This window comes from Pomacea canaliculata, linkage group LG1 (genome assembly GCF_003073045.1).
Source record: "Pomacea canaliculata isolate SZHN2017 linkage group LG1, ASM307304v1, whole genome shotgun sequence".
Taxonomy (NCBI): domain Eukaryota; kingdom Metazoa; phylum Mollusca; class Gastropoda; order Architaenioglossa; family Ampullariidae; genus Pomacea; species Pomacea canaliculata.
In genome coordinates this window covers 477,510-495,091 of record NC_037590.1, presented here as the reverse complement: position 1 = coordinate 495,091, position 17,582 = coordinate 477,510, and the positions used below count along the sequence as shown (strand labels likewise).

The window sequence follows — 17,582 nt, the reverse complement described above, 5'->3', positions numbered from 1 at the left end:
TTTTCTCTTGAAGTCAAAAATGTTGTAATTGAAGTCCCACTGAAACTGAGGATGCAGGTCCCAACAGGTCAAAGTAGAAAATGGCAGATACTGAGAGCTAGCGCCCCCGCAAGCTGGTACTGCAGAGACATCACTCTTTCTAGATAATGTAGACTCAATAGTTGATGCAGTGGGTAAGATGGTTAAGGTTCTTGACTAAAGTTATAACTGAATTTGCCAGAGTGTGGTGTATGGGAAAAATGGAACAGCTCCCAAAAGAGACAACTCTAAGGCAATCTATCCACATTTGGCTGGTTTATTTTAGTTCTAGGACTTGTGGGGGCACAGTTTGTTTCTAATGATTAGGTAAAGTTCTTAAGGTGAGCATCTACAAACATTACCATGCACAGAAAGAGGTGTAGTTAAGGCCTCAGTCAATGAGATAGCTGGAAATATTTATTAAGTACACCTACAAGCACAATCCCCATGTGCAGAAAGAAGTGTGATAGAGGCCTCAGACAAGGGAAGAACTGGGAATATTTGTAAAGACAGCATATCACAAAATCACAATATAACCTATCTCTGTGAATGGTTATGTTTGTATGTGTACATCTCAAAAACAGAATAGGGATGAATCATTCAAATTTGGGGAAATATCTTGCACGAGTTTTACAAATATTAATTGTGAGTGTGTGTGTTTCACTCTGTGTGTGTTTTTCGTAATTGTATAGGTGTGGGATGTGACTGTTTTAAACAGAAGTAGACAATAAAGATGTATTAGAAAAGTAAATTGCCTCTCTCTGGCTCCCACAGTTCTCGTCACTGGTTAGTTAATGATATTTGTATTTTCAGCTTCAAGGCAACGACCTGGAAGATGGGACCAATCTGGTGTATACCATACTTACTGCACAGAACCTAACAGCAGTATAACTAAGTTCCGCTTTCAAGCGGACGCTCTCATCCTGCAGGCTAGAGTGGTGATGGGTGAAATGTACAGTCTTGTCACCCGTGTCAGTGATCGTGGCAACCCTTCACGCAGGTAATTGTTTCAGACAAATTTCTTGGTACACAGTGTTTTCTTGTCTTCATAGATGCTGATGCTATATGTTTGTATCTCATCTTATCATTTTCATAGTTCTCTGGTAATAAAATAATCTGGTATTAATTTTTTTTTCACTTTCTCCATTTTGTGTTGGGCTAACTTTGCTGAGCTTAGAAACTGTATAATACTGTAGGTATACCAGTCTGTGGCTTGTTATGACAGCCACTGACCTAGACTTTGTGCAAATGCTGCTGGTAATCTTTTGCACAAAATGGCACTCTTCAATGACTGGTGCATTTTTGGTGGCATTCTTTGATACTGGGTAACAGGTGATAGAGGTCTTCAGTTCTGTGTAATAAGTGACATCAATCTTTGCAGCACACTGGTCACAGTGCTGGTGAGTGTCACTCCCAGTGGTAACCAGCCCCCACAGTTCTCCTCTACCAACTATACTATCTATGTCAGTGAAGGAGTACCCATGTTCAGCAGTCTGTGGTCCATTCCAGTGAGTAGCTGCTAGAATGATAAATACATTCCAGTGAGTAGATGCTAGAAGGGTTATGACATTCCAGTGAATAGCTGCTAGAAGGATAATTTCAATTATTATTCACTATTGGGTAATGATATTCCAGTGAGTAGCCACTGTAATAGCAGCTACATTCCGGCAAGTAGCTATTATAAGTGTAACTGCATTCCAATGTGTAACTATTTTGAGGGTAATGACCACAGTGGCTGCTATAAGGGTAATGACATTTAAGTCAGCAGCCTCTAGGAGGATAAGCTAGCATCAGAAGTAGATAAAAGTTTACATATAGCCATGTTGAACCAGATGGTGTATATGTAGATTATGCTGTGTATTCCTGTATGTGCATCCACGCAAATGTGTGCATGGTAAGAATGGGTGAGTGGGTGGTTGGGTGAGTGTGTGAGCAGGAAGTTTATTTTATGGTTTCCCTAAATGTTATGTAAAGTATTTTGAGCCTGCCCTTGCTTTAGGAAAAACGTGCTCCATAGATGAATAAAATTTCTTTATTTTCCGTATTATATAAACTGTTTATTGGATAAACTGTTCACTTTGAGTTTATTTGTTGAAATATAGGACTATAATGAAGACTATAATGCCCTGTAAGTGGAATACACAATGGATGTTGAGCCTGTACATAATCTGTAATATTCTGTAATATTACAGATCAGAGATCCAGAAAATGATCCACTGACCATAAATATCACAACTTTTTCAAATGTTTTTGACACCCAAAGGTGAGTAGCTGTGCTGTGTCATGGTGTATTTATACAAAAATGAGCACGAAGCTGTCAGCACTAACTGCTTTGCTGTGTCATGGTGTATTTATGTTAATAGCCACACATGATTTCTGGCGATATCTTGGCGCTGGTGTCAAGCTGATAGGAAAAAAAGGTTGTAGTTGGTATCTGCTTATTTTCGGTCAGTCTGCTTTTATCCTCTCGACTTTGAGTCTTACAATTCACTTGGCCATTTACCTAGGCTAAAGTATCAAAAGACTGCATAATCATCCAAGTAAAGATGCAAGGGGTTTAATAGCAGGCTTGGAAGGTTATATTTTCAAAACAAAAGTTGGAAGTGTTGTTCAGTATGACAACGGTAAACAGCTAGCACAAAGAAAAACTGGTTACGAGTAATAGCACTGTACAAACTAAATTAAGTACAGAAGCTGCCAAAATTTTACTTTTATTACTCATAAAAATAACTATTAGTTCTGATAATTTTCAACTTAAAGTTGTTACTGCAATAACCTTTCCCAACAGCTAATGCCTCACATTATCAGTCCCCCAGACATTACATGTTATTTTAATACACTATCCTAAACAGTCTACAGAATAAACATTGGATATGACTAAGGTTTCAGTTAAATAAGTTTAATTATTACAAGTTAAATGACCCTCTTATTTAAATAAAAACTCAAAATAATTTAGTTCTTGTATTTTATATTACCCACCAGCTATGTATAAACAGTTCTAATTACAGAAGTTGTCCTGTCTCCTTGAAAATTAACTGATGCTGTCATGTTTTACAAAAGTTATATTCCATTTCTTGAAAGCAGCTTTTGTATTTAGTATTTACTACTCATTGTTAATAACCATAATGTAACAACTATTCTTGCCACAGGGATGCTTTCAACTCACCATACTTGAGGAATTTGGTACAGCTAGACCGTGAGACTACACCTCAGTATGTGCTCATGATGCAGGCTATTGACAGTTCGGTAAGGATCACTCTAGTACATGCAGTGTATGTATTTATAGATGTGCATTTATGCATTTATGCATTTATAGATGTGCAATTCAGTCATCATTTATTGGGTATGGAGAACACTAAAAGAGGGTGTCCCTTACCCAGAACTATTCTGACGTTTAGATTCTGATGTAGCCTAAAGTGACTAAACTTGTGTTTGAGGCTCATTGCACTCTGTCATGAGCATTGCTGTGACAACTTGGTCAGTCATCGACATGTAAATAACAATAAAATTAGATATTTAGATACAACACAGCATCTTTGTAATTTTTAGATAATGTATGTGAAATCCCCAGATAAATGTCCAGCAAAAATAGCAGGTGTTATTTTAAGCATATGTAGCAGAAGAGAGAGAAATATTCCTTTGTTGGGAACTCCTGTGAGTAATCAAGTACAGCAAAAATACGGTCCCCCTCAGTGACCTACATAGTTATACTTGTACTCACATGAATATAAGAAGTCATTTAGAACACAGAAAGCCCTGTTTCAGTTTATGCACAGCAGTAGATTAAAATAAGCCTTAGAAAGTAAAGCTAGCAAAAGATCTTTCCTTGTCGAACAGGCCATGTGTGAAATAATTTCCCCCAAAAGCCCTGTGGGAGATACAAAGTCTTATAAGTCAAGATGTTGACTGTTTCAGCGCAACACCGCCACAGCATTAGTGACTGTCTACATCACTGATATCAATGATCAGGCGCCCATGTTTAGCAGCCCATCCTACAATTTTAGCATTGTGGAAAACTCTCCTCAAGGCACAGCAGTCGGCAGAGTGACGGTAAGTTTGTAAAACAGCGAGACATTCTTGGATTGAAGGGATAATGGCTCTTTCTAAATGGTACTGAAAGATATTGTACATGAAATGCTTTTTTACTTATATGTGCCTCTTCTATATTTTACACTTTGTACTTAATTTACAGTTTATTGTATTCAGGATTTATTTAATATAACACAGATTGTGTTAGGGCATCTGTCAAGCGTTTTGATGGTTAGCACAATAAAGACATGCCGCTCATTTATAATGAAACTGGACTGATCTGCTTGACATGGCTAAACTGGTGGCTGGAGAGTCGGTTAGTCAGAACCAATCTTTCCTTTCCTTTGTTTGAGGGAAGAGGGCAGAAGTTCCCATTAAATTCTAGCTCTTAGTTATCTGGTTCCTTTATATTGTGGTTTTGTTTTTTTTTACCTCTACAACACTCCTGACCAGTCATACCTATTTTCTCAGGCTGTAGACAGGAACCAGCCAAACGTTACCTTGAGTGTTGAGCATTCATATGTATTTGTTAACATATTTTCTCAGGCTGTTGACGGAGACCAGCCAAATACTCCCTTTTCAACAGTCACCTACAGCCTGCAGGACCCAACCTTCTCAGAGTAAGAGCTGGTATTTTTGGCAAGACTATGAAAAATATAAAACAGAAATGCTTGTGTGGATAGGTGGAAGATTGACTGGGCAAGTTGATGTTTCCATGTACAAATGCATGTCCACACACATGCACAATATATGTGCGTATGTGTGCATGCATGTGAATGTATGGTGTGTGTGTGTGCATGCATATGTGTGTGTGCACACATGCATGCAGGCACTTATTTCCTTTTAGAAATCAAGCTTAGATATGACCTGGCATATCAAGCACAAACTTCTGAGTGTGTGAAGAATGTATAGAGTAATGTATAAAAAAAAATGAAGCTCATGTACTCCTTTAACCAAACACTTCCTTTTTTTCAGCTTTCAGATTTCTTCAAGTACGGGGGAGATAACCAGCCGTGGCAATATGGACTATGAAAGGACTCCGTCCTATGTTTTCAATGTGTGGGCAAGAGATGGTGGTGTTAATCCCCATCTGGCTGTGGTACAGGTCACCATTAATGTTATCGATGTCAACGACAATGCACCCATCTTTCAACCCAACTCTTACACTTTCAGTGTTGAAGAGCAGCGAAGTCCACGGGATGTGGGCACAGTGAAGGTGGGCATTCTGGTCACTTTTGCTTTGTGAAGGCAAACATCCATGGATACTCACTGCAAGACATATAACATGCTTTAGGGATGCATGCACATCACAAAAGACATAATGTGCTGATGCATTCATATACACAAACACCTCAAATCTTGTATGCATTCCCTTATTCCTGCACATTTACATCAATAAACATGCACTTTTTGTGCATAATGCATGCTCACTTGTACACATACATAAACATCCATTTTCATGCATGGCTTTCTAAACCAAAAACAGATTATAAAACATGTTACTATGTTGGGCAAATAGGCACATATCATTAACCATAAAGACTACCATAACTATTCAAATGTGACATAAAACGTTTACCATGAAGACCATCATTCATGCTGGAATATTTTTCATACGTTGCAGGCTACAGATCTAGATGCTGGCAGCGTGCAATATCAGTTTGTTCAACCAAGCGACACCAAGTTTACAATTGACAGTACTTCTGGGCTTATTCGCACAACTCAACCACTCGACTATAATGTTCAGCAGCAGTATATTTTATATGTCACAACTTCAGATGGTGTAATTACCACCAATCCAGTGGCCACTTGCACAGTCACAGTCATTGTCCAAGTACGTAAACTGTTTAACTTAATTACATTTTAGTTATTTTAGCTGACTGTAATTGTGAGTGTATTTGAGATCTATATATGTTATATCAATATATAGCATTATATGCTGCTTCTCTATTGCAGAAAACATTTGAGTTATGTTCTCTAGAGTATCAATGATGAACAGGATCCATTGTTCTGAGGCATGCAACAGTCACACATATTTATGCATGTCTTTATGTGTGTGTGAGCATTATCATTAATTTTGACAAAATATCTCCGAGATTCTACTTTGCTTGATATGAATAGAATTAGTTTATATTTAGGATGTTTATGGTTGGTACAAATTGTGTTGGTACAGATCCTTATGCTTAGATTTTACTTTGCATGATATGAATAGAATTAATTTATATTTAGGATGTTTGTGGTTGCTACATATTGTGTTGGTGGTTCTTACACTGCCCAGTATACTGCAACTTTCAGTTCAACCTGATGTTTAATGATATATGATTATATGAATTGTCACTCTGGTTCTTTTTAATTCCTCATGTTTTTCACTCTGTCTGAATCCATGCAGTGCGTTGTGGTTGACTTGGGCTCGTACAGTAGAGGATAGGATAATTGTAGTTTTTGAGTTTAGATCTACATACTGTCTTGGGTGTTACTCTGTTTACTTTGAATCCTGTATGATATTGTCAGTTTTGACTTATTTTTGCTCTGAACAGAACATTGTTTTGACTTATCTGTGCAGGATATTAACAACTATTCCCCTGAAATCAGGGACATGACCAAAACATATATAATTTTGGAGAATGCAGGGCCAGGGACAAACATCCTTACGATCAATGCCACTGATGCAGATCCACCGGTTTGTACTAATTTATGAGGTTGATGAACCCTATTTGTCGAAATGTCATACTAGAGTTGTATTTATATCTTTGGTTAGAGTTATCCATCTACTATATGACTGTGTACATACATTCTTAACTTGGGTTAATGTTTTGGCTTTTGTGAGGTCTTAGTTGTTGAAACAAATCTTTTCACTGAGCCCAACTTTCTAGAGTTCAGAAACAGAATCGCTGAATATGTTACCTCAGGTGAATCTATAACTTTTTCTCCATTAACACTTACTAGATTTTACAATAATAGTAAAAGGTATATAACTTTTACATAATTCAGTTTGATTACTTGGACTGAAGACAGCTTGGCTTATTAGGTGGACAGGCAGCTCGTTGTAATTATGTTTGTAAGTAGGCATCTAAATAGTCTGTATGCACTTTGTTTAAAAGGGATTAAAACAGTTCTATTAACTGGGTGTAAAGGTAATGTTAAATGCAAAGGCCATAATCAAATTGTATAATTATTTTTCATTGTCTGGTGTAATGCAGAACACTCGCAACAGCCACATTACCTACTCCATTTCAACTGCAGCGCCTTCTACTTGCCTACCGTTTTACTTTGTTAATGGTAACACTGGTGCCCTCCTAGTAGCAGGAGCACTGAAGCAGGCCCCTGATGTTTGCTCTGTGAGTGTCATCATTGCTCTCTCCCACTTTCTTTGGAAGTTGTTATTGCTGCTTGTGTGTGTATATATATATACGTATTTCATAGATAGCAGTAAACACACACAGAAAATGTATGCATTTCATAATAGAAGTACACAGGTATCTCATAAAGCAGTACACATCTCTCAATTATCTGCCATTTATACATACATGCATGCATTTAATAAATAGCAGTACACACATCTTCATGTCTTCCTTTTATACTCAAATATTCTTTACACATGGCCTTAACAAACCCAAAACCAGTCTTTCACAAGTTTTGCTGTATATTCATCTATGTATTTCCTTATCATATAGAGACATCTGCAGTATGCTGCTGAGATCTATTTACATATAAAAAAATGATCAGGAATGTAGAAGTACTGAAAAAATATTTAAACTTTTAAAATTTTCTACAAACTTCATTGCTTGATGGTACATTAAAGATTTCCTTAACTATAATACCATTTGCTAAGCACACATGTCTTATTAACAACAGCTAAGACCTAGCAGCTATACTGATTCCTATACTTCTCCCAAACATGAATACTTAAAGCAGAAACTTTATTCAGGTTTGTCTATTTTATCTTCAGTTGACATTGAAAGCCATGGATGATGGTGTTGTTGATGGACCACGTTCCTCAAGTGTAACCGTTAACGTGACCATCGTCCGTAACATTGCACCAGCCTTTGCCTCAAACTTGACCCTTCCACAGATTAAGGCTGATGATCAAAACTTCAGATACACTGTTGCTGCCACAGATCCCAACACACAGGTATATGTGATATCTTCCTCATGTTGTAGTGATAAAACTTGTAAATACTTAAAGCCATAAGATTTATACCTCACTGTCAAGATGTGATCCGGTAAGATGACTTCACTGTGACTCTGTCCTGACCATGAGTGTGCATGACGTGTGTGTGTAATTTACTTTGTGTATGACTGAGTGTCTGTTGTAGAAGTGAGCAGGTCTGTTATATGCAAATATGGGTGTATGTTTGTTGATGATTTAGTCTGGGTATGATTTATGTAAATGCTATGAGAAAATCTTCGGAAAGGTGTTATATAAATCATTATTATTATTGCATTAAATGTGTACATTTCACAAGAAGAGAGCTGTTGAGACCTTATGTCAGCATGTGCCTGTGTGGAGTAGGAGTAAGGGTGTTTTTGGCTAGATCTGTTTTGTTAATCTAGATGTGTCCTTTAAACATAATGGAGTTTATAAAACAGATGGTGTTTTTTAGAGTAAAGCTCTGAGGCCACTAAAACCAATGTTTCTTTTTCAGAAAGAGTTCCAGATTAGTAACTATTTACTCATTGGGGATTCAGAGGCTAAAAAGTTCTTCACAATGTCTAACACCGGGAACCATTACCATTCTTCAGTCCCTGTTGAGTGACAACAAGTACCAAACCAGTTACACTGTGAGTTGGGTTGTTACTTTCTTCTGACTGGACCATAACAAACTGGCATAGCACAAATTCCTGAAAAGGAATATCATTGCACACATGTTTTTTTATTAGGGAATAAAAACTGAAGCAATAGACATACAAATAAAAAAAGCAAACAAGAAGCTACAGAGTGTTGAATTTATTCATTCTGAACAATGATAATTCTTAAGCAAGTATTACATGACAAAATATTAATTTATTTTCATTTGGAAACAAGCGACCAAAACAGAAAACCAAAAGGCTAATTCTAAATTCTAAAGTTCAGTTTCATATTTTAGGGTGTCTTTTGCTCCCATATTATGGTGTCTGCTACTCTCATATAAATTTAATCAGGCTGGTTAAATAGGCCTCATGAATTTGACTGTATTAAGTCAGCCACATGGCAAGCAATTCGCTTATCATCCTGTACAGTACTGAATCAGTGACAAGGCAAGATACATGCTTGCCACGTGCACAGTACTGAAGTGGTGACACAGCAGGAGACATTCTTGTTGTCATGTACAGTGCCAGCTACTCTTTAATTTACTGAAGCTACCTCTGCTTATTTGCTTCTTCAGGGAGAGTCAAAGATAAGTGGCTGCAGTTATGTGATATTTCTGTTGTATACCTCTGTTAATTCAGAGGTAAGAAATATGTTTGCTTTAGTTGAGTACACTGGCCTGTGATGGTGAGCATGAGATGACTAAATTATGATGACTGCACAGGTTCTAGACTGACTACATAGCTGTGATAATGTGCAGGCTGGGTACACAGCTGTGATAATGTAGTGACTACACAGCTGTGTGTAGACTGACAGCACAGCTGTAATATGTGCAGACTACACGACTGTGATACTATAGACATTCTACTGATTCTGCGCATGCTCTAGGCTAGCTGATTATACTTGTATATAGTTGTGATGCTGGCCACTAGATCATGACCTGCTTGCGTTCCAGCTGGAGGTGCAAGTGGAAGATGGTGGGGGACTGACTGCACGACAGACTGTCATCATTCCAGTCGATCGTAACCTCAATGTGCCACGCTTCACTGGGCAGCTGAACTTTGTTGTCAATATATCAGAGACTAGCCAACTTCTTGACACCATAGTCAATGTCACTGGTACAGATGGTGACCAGGTAACATTTTCTATCAAAAGCCATGCTTGATTTGATCTGCATTTACTTTCACGGAAAACTTTCTGAACTATCTAAAATCAGGCTTAATTTGGTCTGTATTATTTTTGTGGAGCTTAAAACTGGTTCCAAATCATTAAAAGACAGTGCTTGGGACATAATATTATGGTCAGGACTCATATTGCTACCCTGTATTCTAGCAGTGGCAGTTCAGCTTGCGTTTTTCACATTTTAGAATAATCATGGTGTCGTACTCTTCTGTGATTACCACTTGTATGCTAGATATGGGGCAACACCAGCATAAACACTTGAGGATTAAGACTAGCTTTATACATTTTACAGAGCATATGGGGTCAGCTAAGTTACCGTATCATAGACGATGGCTCAGGCACAACAAGCTACTTTGATGTTCGAACCTCAGGAACTAATGGAGAGGTCTACCTGAAGCGGTCATTGGCAAAGTCTGGCCGAAACCAATATGTGGTGAGTACAGAGACTTCAGTCCTGGCAGGGCATTAACTAAGCTATCTTGGATATATTAATCACATTTGTCACTGAGCCAGCTATTATGTTTCTTTGTAACATTATAAGGTAGTTCACGATGCAAAGCTAGTATGTTAACGCTGTAGACAGTGAAAATGTGTAGGGAACATCCTGAGAATGTTCATGTGCAGGTCACATAAATTTCTCAGATGTTATATGCCAAATGCTTTTGGTAATTAAGAGATTAATTAAGGCAGTACATCACATCCTAATTTCATAGCAATGGTGGAAGTCTGTTTTGTAAACCTACTGTGATGATGATGAGCTGGGAAGAGGTCATAAAGTATGAAAACAGAAGGTTAGGCATCATGCCAGCAGGATTATAAACTGTGAAAACTGAAGGCTAGGCATCACACCAACGGGGTTGAAGTATGGGTGAGCTGTACTTACTCACAGGAGATGCCATGTTAAAATATTTTTCCTGTCTCATTTGCAAAACATATTAAAATCTATTCTATATTCCTCATTCTGTTTTAGTTTGTGATTGAGCTACGTGATCTTGGAATACCAACAAGTCTGCTTGCTACAGACAGAGTTTACATCACTGTCAATGCGATTCGCAACAACCAGCCCCCACTGTTTTTTGGTGATGTTTACAATGTCACCATCAGTGAAAGAGAATCAGTGGGATATTCGGTGGTGCGAGTGTTTGCTAATGACAGTGATCCATCAGTGAGTGTTTTGTTTCTGTTAGCTGATCCTTTTATCCTTTTTATCTATGTTCAGATGGAGGACACTTTTTATAATGACTTAGTTTCTGTTGTAGTAGGTGTTGTTTATGTTCTTGGAGTATTTGAATGTGTGCTGGTGTTTATACTTTATCTGTGTGTGTTCACACCAGTTTCTAAATCGCAGATTTCTACTGTTTTTATTCTAATTTTGCATAGACCATGGCTTCCATAGGTACACATTATAATTGATGTAGATAATAACTAAAATTGTAGTTGTTTTGGGATCATTTTCTGATGGTTTTTATTATCATCAGTCACTTTTCTGGTTATGGATATGGACATTATGTATCAATTGTTTTCCTGTCCTTCACAGCCCTTTAACAGTATCACATATTCCATATTGCCTGACCGCTACACACTCAGCCACAACTTCTTTGCTGTGGATAATATTAATGGACAGATCACTGTCGCTGCAAACCTGCAGTCCACTCCTACTGATCTTTTCCTGGTTGGTTGTCAGTCTTTGTATTACTATCATATTTGAATATGAGAGCTAAAAATTGTTAACAGGTTGACTAGACTAAATTGCCCATTGGGACAAATAAAGTTGGCTGTTATTGTTATTGTTATTGTTAGACTATGACCTTACAATATTGCTGATAAATAAAAAAGAATCAGTTTCTGAAAAAGTTTTTATTGTACTGTATATAAATACTAAGACATGTCATTAATTTCACAGTCAGAGAAGCAGTTCTTGCTATGCTAGGTTCTCCTTTGTTATTGGCTAGTAAATACAAGAACAGCCAAGAGAAAACTGTGTAATTTACTTTGTATCAAATTACTGATTGTGGTTTACTTATGTGTCAAATTACCATGTGTGATTGTGATTTACTTGTGTAAAATTACTGTTTGTGATTGTATGGTTGACTTGTGTGTTAGATTACTTTATGTGATTGACTTAGGTGTCAGATGTCTGTGTGATTATGATTAACTTGTGTGTCAGATTACTGTGCAAGCAGCAGACAGTGGATCACCTCAGCGTGTTGCATATGCTCTTGTGTACTGCTATGTGCTACGTAATTTTGAGACCCCTGTCTGGCCTCAGCCAAGCTATAGTGTCACCATTCCTGAAATTCAAGCTATTGGAACTTCATTTCTCACAGTTACAGCAAATGACAGAGATAGCCAGGTGAGTAGAAAGGTCTTTCATTGTAATAGTGGTGAGGGATAATGTTGCAATGGTGATGGATACCTAGTTTATATGTCAGTGGCTAGGGATTGTTAATTTGTAGTGGTGATGGATATTGCAACAGGGACTATAGGGGTAAGGATAGTTTTTTGTTGTGGTGATGGATATTCATGTTGTTATTGTGGTGGTAGGCATAGTGGATATTCAGGTGTCAACAGTGACTAGGGAATAATGATAGTTCTTTTGTTTTGGTATTGGAGATGGATACTCTTGTTGTGGTGGTGGATATCCATGTGGTGGATACTAGTATTGGTGTGGATACAGTACTGTTTCTAGCTATGAACATGGATGTTACATATTACTTGTTTTCCTGTCCTTCACAGCCCTTTAACACTATCACGTATTCCATATTGCCTGACTGCTACGCACTTAGTAAGAACTTCTTTGCCATGGATACCAACATTGCTGGACAGACCAATGTTGCTACAAACCTGTAGTCCACTCCCACTGATACCAGTGTTGTGATTGATACCAATCTTGTGGTGGATACCAGTGTTGCTGTGGTTGATGCCCATGCTGTTGTGGATACAGTATTGTTATGGTTGATACTCAGATGGTTTATGGTAGTTGATACCCATGTTGCTGTGGTGGATACTTATGTGGTGGCTCAGGATTATGTTGTAGTGGTGATAGATATCCAGGCTGCAATAGTGGCTAGGGGTTAAGGATAGCTATTTTGCTGTTATGGTGGTGGTGGTGGTGGTGAATGCCTAGGTGAATGACCCTTGTTGTTATAGTGGTAGATATCCAAGTTGTTGTAGTTGGCTGGCCATATTATAATCAAACTGCTGTTGCTCATCAAGAATATCAAGATGGTCCAAAATCTGAGGTAGCCAGGATATCGTCAGTGTTCAAATGGATTGTCAAGCTCCATTCCAATAAAGGATAGTCAGTTACAGATCCAGAATGGCTGTGTAAACATGATAGCCTTTGTTTTGAGTAAGGCTGTCACCTGTATCAGATCACCAACATCATACATCAACATAGCAGGAATAGCCAGGCTGTTTTAGTTGTAGACACAATGAAAGAGTGATATTCAACAGCTATTCAATTCAATTCAATTCAATTCAATACAACTTTATTCATCCACAAGGGCAATTAGAGGTATGATGACACGCCAGCACACTAGAGGGAAGAATGATGTGAGAGATGAAATATGTTCTATAACATCATTCTTGGACAATCAGATCAGAACTAATCATCGATCAATAGGCTATTAATGTTCACTGATCAAGAATCAGTAGTTTGTTGTTTGTACCTGGTCAGAGATCACTAGTTGTTTAGATCTGGTCAGAGAAGACTAGTTTGGTGCTTATATCTGATCACACAGTCCATTAAGTCTATTTTTTTTAGATTATGCAAAATATTCTATCTAGAAAGGAGATCATTGTCACCTGGCTAGGGTTACTCAGCATCTTTGGGTAGTTATTAAGTTATTAATTTTTTTTTGTTATGCATTTTGGATTTCTTATTGTTTATTTATTCATGACAGTGTTCAGTTTAAAATCTGATGAATTCTGAGCTCTGCTTTTATACTCAGTTTTGTTGAAAGTTTACAAGTCCTTTTCTGTCAACAAAAGGTCCACTATGCTCACATCGTACTTCTTGTTCGCTAAATTTATACTGATTACATATGTCTGTATTGTGGAAACTGACAAAGTAACAAAATCTGTATTATAATTCTTGTCCTCTTCTTTACCTGATTATGAGTGTTTGTCCTGAAGTTGAAATAGATACTAAGATATTCCCAACATTTGTCTTGAAATTGAAAAGAGATGACAGAATATTCCCTGTGCTTTGTCTTCAGCCCCCCAACAACAGGGTGACTTGCTATCTGACAGGTGATACAGCTGCGCAGACATACTTTGATGTGGTAACAGTGAGCAATAACAATGGTGTCAATACCTGTCAATTGCGAGTACGTGTACCACTTGTGTATGATTCCAACAGACCAGCCAGCTATAATGTGAGTATGATATCAACAAGTCATAGAACAATAACCACAGATAGAGTCATAAATTCAGATCTCATCTCCAGTTCATGGATTGGTTTTTTTTTCTGATTGTAGCACATCTGGCCTCCTTGCTTTAATATAACTTTAGTTTGCTAAAGTTGCTAAAGCTTTAGTTGTAAAGCCAGTCAGATTGTCTCATTCGAATTATGCATAAAAAGTCTGAGTTGCTTTGGTATTTGGATGTATTACATAAGAATGGCTGTGTATGAGATGTAGTTTTCTACAGATCTCTTATAAGAATAGTTGTGCATAAGATTTAGTTTTCCACTGATCTTACATAGCAATAGTTGTGTATGAGTTGTAGTTTTCTGCAGATCTTACATAAGAATGGTTGTTTATAGGATGTCATTTCCTTCAGATTTTTTTTATAAGAATAGTTGTGTTTAAGATGTAGTTTTCAGTAGATCTTATATGAGAATGGTTACGTTTGGGACCCTGTTTCCAGCAGATGTTACAAATAAATGGTTATGTGAGACCTAGTTTCTCAATGCTAGTGCTAACCATGAGTATATTAAAACATTATTTAAAGGCTAATGACCATCATTTGGTGTTATTTAGGATGAGGTATGAACTGATAGAATCATGGCAGTTGCATTGTATATATGAAGAACGATCACTATGCTTATGTCTGTAGGTTCGAGTTAAGGCAGTGGATGGTGGATATTCTCAGAGAGAGTCTGTGGAACTGCCTGTGCAAGTTTTTATTAGCCGCAATCAGTATCCACCTGTATTTGTTGGAGACCCTTATGAGGTCCTAGTTCACATGCCAGTCAGTGCAGGACAGGTGCTGACCACAGTCACGGCTAGAGATGAAGATACTGTATATGTGAGTGTTTGACTGCCATTAAGACCAAATCTGTCAACACTTTAGACATTGTCATCTTTTGTTAGCACAATAAGCATGGCTTTCTGGTGGATAATGAAATAGAATTTTCTTGTACATCTGAAGAAACTAGGTGTATCCTATTGCATTTCCAAAAAAGTTTATTCACTGTGTACGATCATTGCGGTGTCTAGTCCTGTAGACAGTGAATTCCAATGATCATACACCACACACCATGCAAAAATGAACACATATAAATTATAATGATGAAAAAAACTTTTGTGACTAAACTGATGACAAAAATCACTAGCCACCTTCGTGTATGTGCTCATGGCATAATTGTTTTTTAACAGAAAGGTACATCTGGAAAAATTAACATCTTTTAATCCAATCAAGTTTGCTGTTTCTGTGTTAAGGAGTATAGCTCCATTCAAAAATGGTTCACCTAGTAAAATGATCAGATTTCATCCCTTTTGTTGACAGTTTTGGTGTAAAATGATTGACTATCATTCATGTGCTGGTGTAGACAGACTATGGTTGCTAAAGATGCTGAACATACTTATCCTCCATTTTCTGAATGAGTTAAAATTAGATAGTAGACAGTTCATGTATGATATTTTATGGTACATATTAATTTATAACAGTCTGTAGTTTCATGTTTTTTTTAAAAACCCAGTATATTTCTACTTCATTTCTATTCAGGTTTATTTCCTTCTACACTTCTACAATTTTATTCTGCAGGGAAAACATGCAATGTAACTATAGAATTATGTAACTAAGATGTATTCTCTTTAACTATAAAATTGTAAAATATTTGGCATAGTGGTTATGATATCTCATTGAAATTTTCACTTTATATAAATTACCTGTTTCACAGCCATTTGGAACCATCACCTACAGCCTGATTGCACCTTCAAACACTCCACAGCTATTTGCAGTAAACTCTACTGGGCATATAACTTTGGTATCTGCTGCCTCCCTTAGCGGCGCACAGGAAGAGTACATTGTAAGTTGTTTTGAATTGGTTTATGAGATACATAAGTAGACTTGAACTCTGCATCAGGCTGTTTTTTCAGCAAACAGTCTCACTAGAGATGCTAGAGAGAACAAAGAGAAAATCATAACACAATTGTAGATAAAGGTCTGTTGTGTTTACCAATACTAAGATACAAAGAATGCAGCCAATTTCTGATGTTTTTATATGTAGATAGGTACAAAGTGTGTACCCAGTATGGTAGATATTAGTGATAAATAAATATGGAGGAAATAAATATCTGTAAAGTAAATGGTGTCTCTTAGAGACAGAACTCTCAAAATGAGTCTTACTAATGACAATGACAATTCTTTATTAACAAGAGGTAAAATAAGTGAGAAAATGTTTTTTTTCCATTTAACCCTTGTATTTTACGGGAAAGAATAAACTAAACTAAGTAATTGAAGTAATTAAGTATTTAAGTACTATGATAATAATTAGTAGTAAACATAAGGTAAGGTAACAATTAAAGGAGAGAGGAAGGTGAGTATGTACAAAAGTGGTGGTTAAGGTCAGTGACTCGCCTGTACAGCACAACAGGCTGTGATGGGAGAACATAAGGTCTTTACCTTTACCATCTTTTTTTTTAGTTTTCTGTTAAATTTTTTTTTTATTAAAAGATTTTGTGGGGTAAATGTTCCGGCATTTGCTTATGTTTACAAATTTGTATTGCAGAAACTGTGAATGTTTGTAGATTTCTATGTAGAAGCTCATGATGTTTCCAGATCATGGAAGCTTGTGATGTTTACAGACTTACTTAGTTAAAGCTCATGATTGCATTTTTTTAAATATATTTTATATTGATAGATTTGTATAGTAAAATTTCATGTTTGTATAATTGTATCATTACAAAAATCATTTGCAGATTTGTATAGAGAAGCTTCTAAATGCTTACACACTTGATTAGTAAAAACTTTTGATATTTGCAGACTTACGTTCAAGCTGCTGACGGTGGTATTCCAAGTCTGACAGACATTGCATTAGTGAGGGTCATCGTTGACCGCAACCAGAATGCACCGACCTTTTCTTCCACCAGCACTGTCATCCCCATTACTGAGGACAGCAGTCCTGGCAACATCATTGGAAACTGCATAGCCACAGATGCTGATTCATTCGTAGCAAACTCTTTGGTGAATGCTCTTGTTTGATGTCAGTTGTATCTCTTGGGAAATCCACACAGGGCTGCTTTTACCTTTCTCACTGTTTCCTTCACTTCTCTGCTGTGCTGATTTAAGATCTAAAAGTATTTAAAATTAGAAATGTGCTCTGCAACTTGGCCTT

The 17,582-nt window shown here is 37.1% G+C and overlaps 1 protein-coding gene across 1 annotated transcript in view; it reads left to right on the top strand.

The window, feature by feature from the left end:
- Positions 1–8,002: 8,002 nt before the first annotated feature.
- LOC112558036 (protocadherin Fat 4-like) overlaps positions 8,003–17,582 on the top strand; it is a 31,922-nt gene continuing 22,342 nt past the window's right edge. The window contains exons 1-11 of the mRNA XM_025228225.1: positions 8,003–8,179; positions 8,694–8,829; positions 9,792–9,971; positions 10,311–10,451; positions 10,989–11,183; positions 11,556–11,690; positions 12,186–12,371; positions 14,239–14,397; positions 15,080–15,271; positions 16,146–16,274; positions 17,231–17,431. Of these exons, the coding sequence (XP_025084010.1) occupies positions 8,130–8,179; positions 8,694–8,829; positions 9,792–9,971; positions 10,311–10,451; positions 10,989–11,183; positions 11,556–11,690; positions 12,186–12,371; positions 14,239–14,397; positions 15,080–15,271; positions 16,146–16,274; positions 17,231–17,431 (1,704 nt within the window). The 5' untranslated portion in view covers positions 8,003–8,129. The remainder of the gene's footprint in view (positions 8,180–8,693; positions 8,830–9,791; positions 9,972–10,310; positions 10,452–10,988; positions 11,184–11,555; positions 11,691–12,185; positions 12,372–14,238; positions 14,398–15,079; positions 15,272–16,145; positions 16,275–17,230; positions 17,432–17,582) is intronic.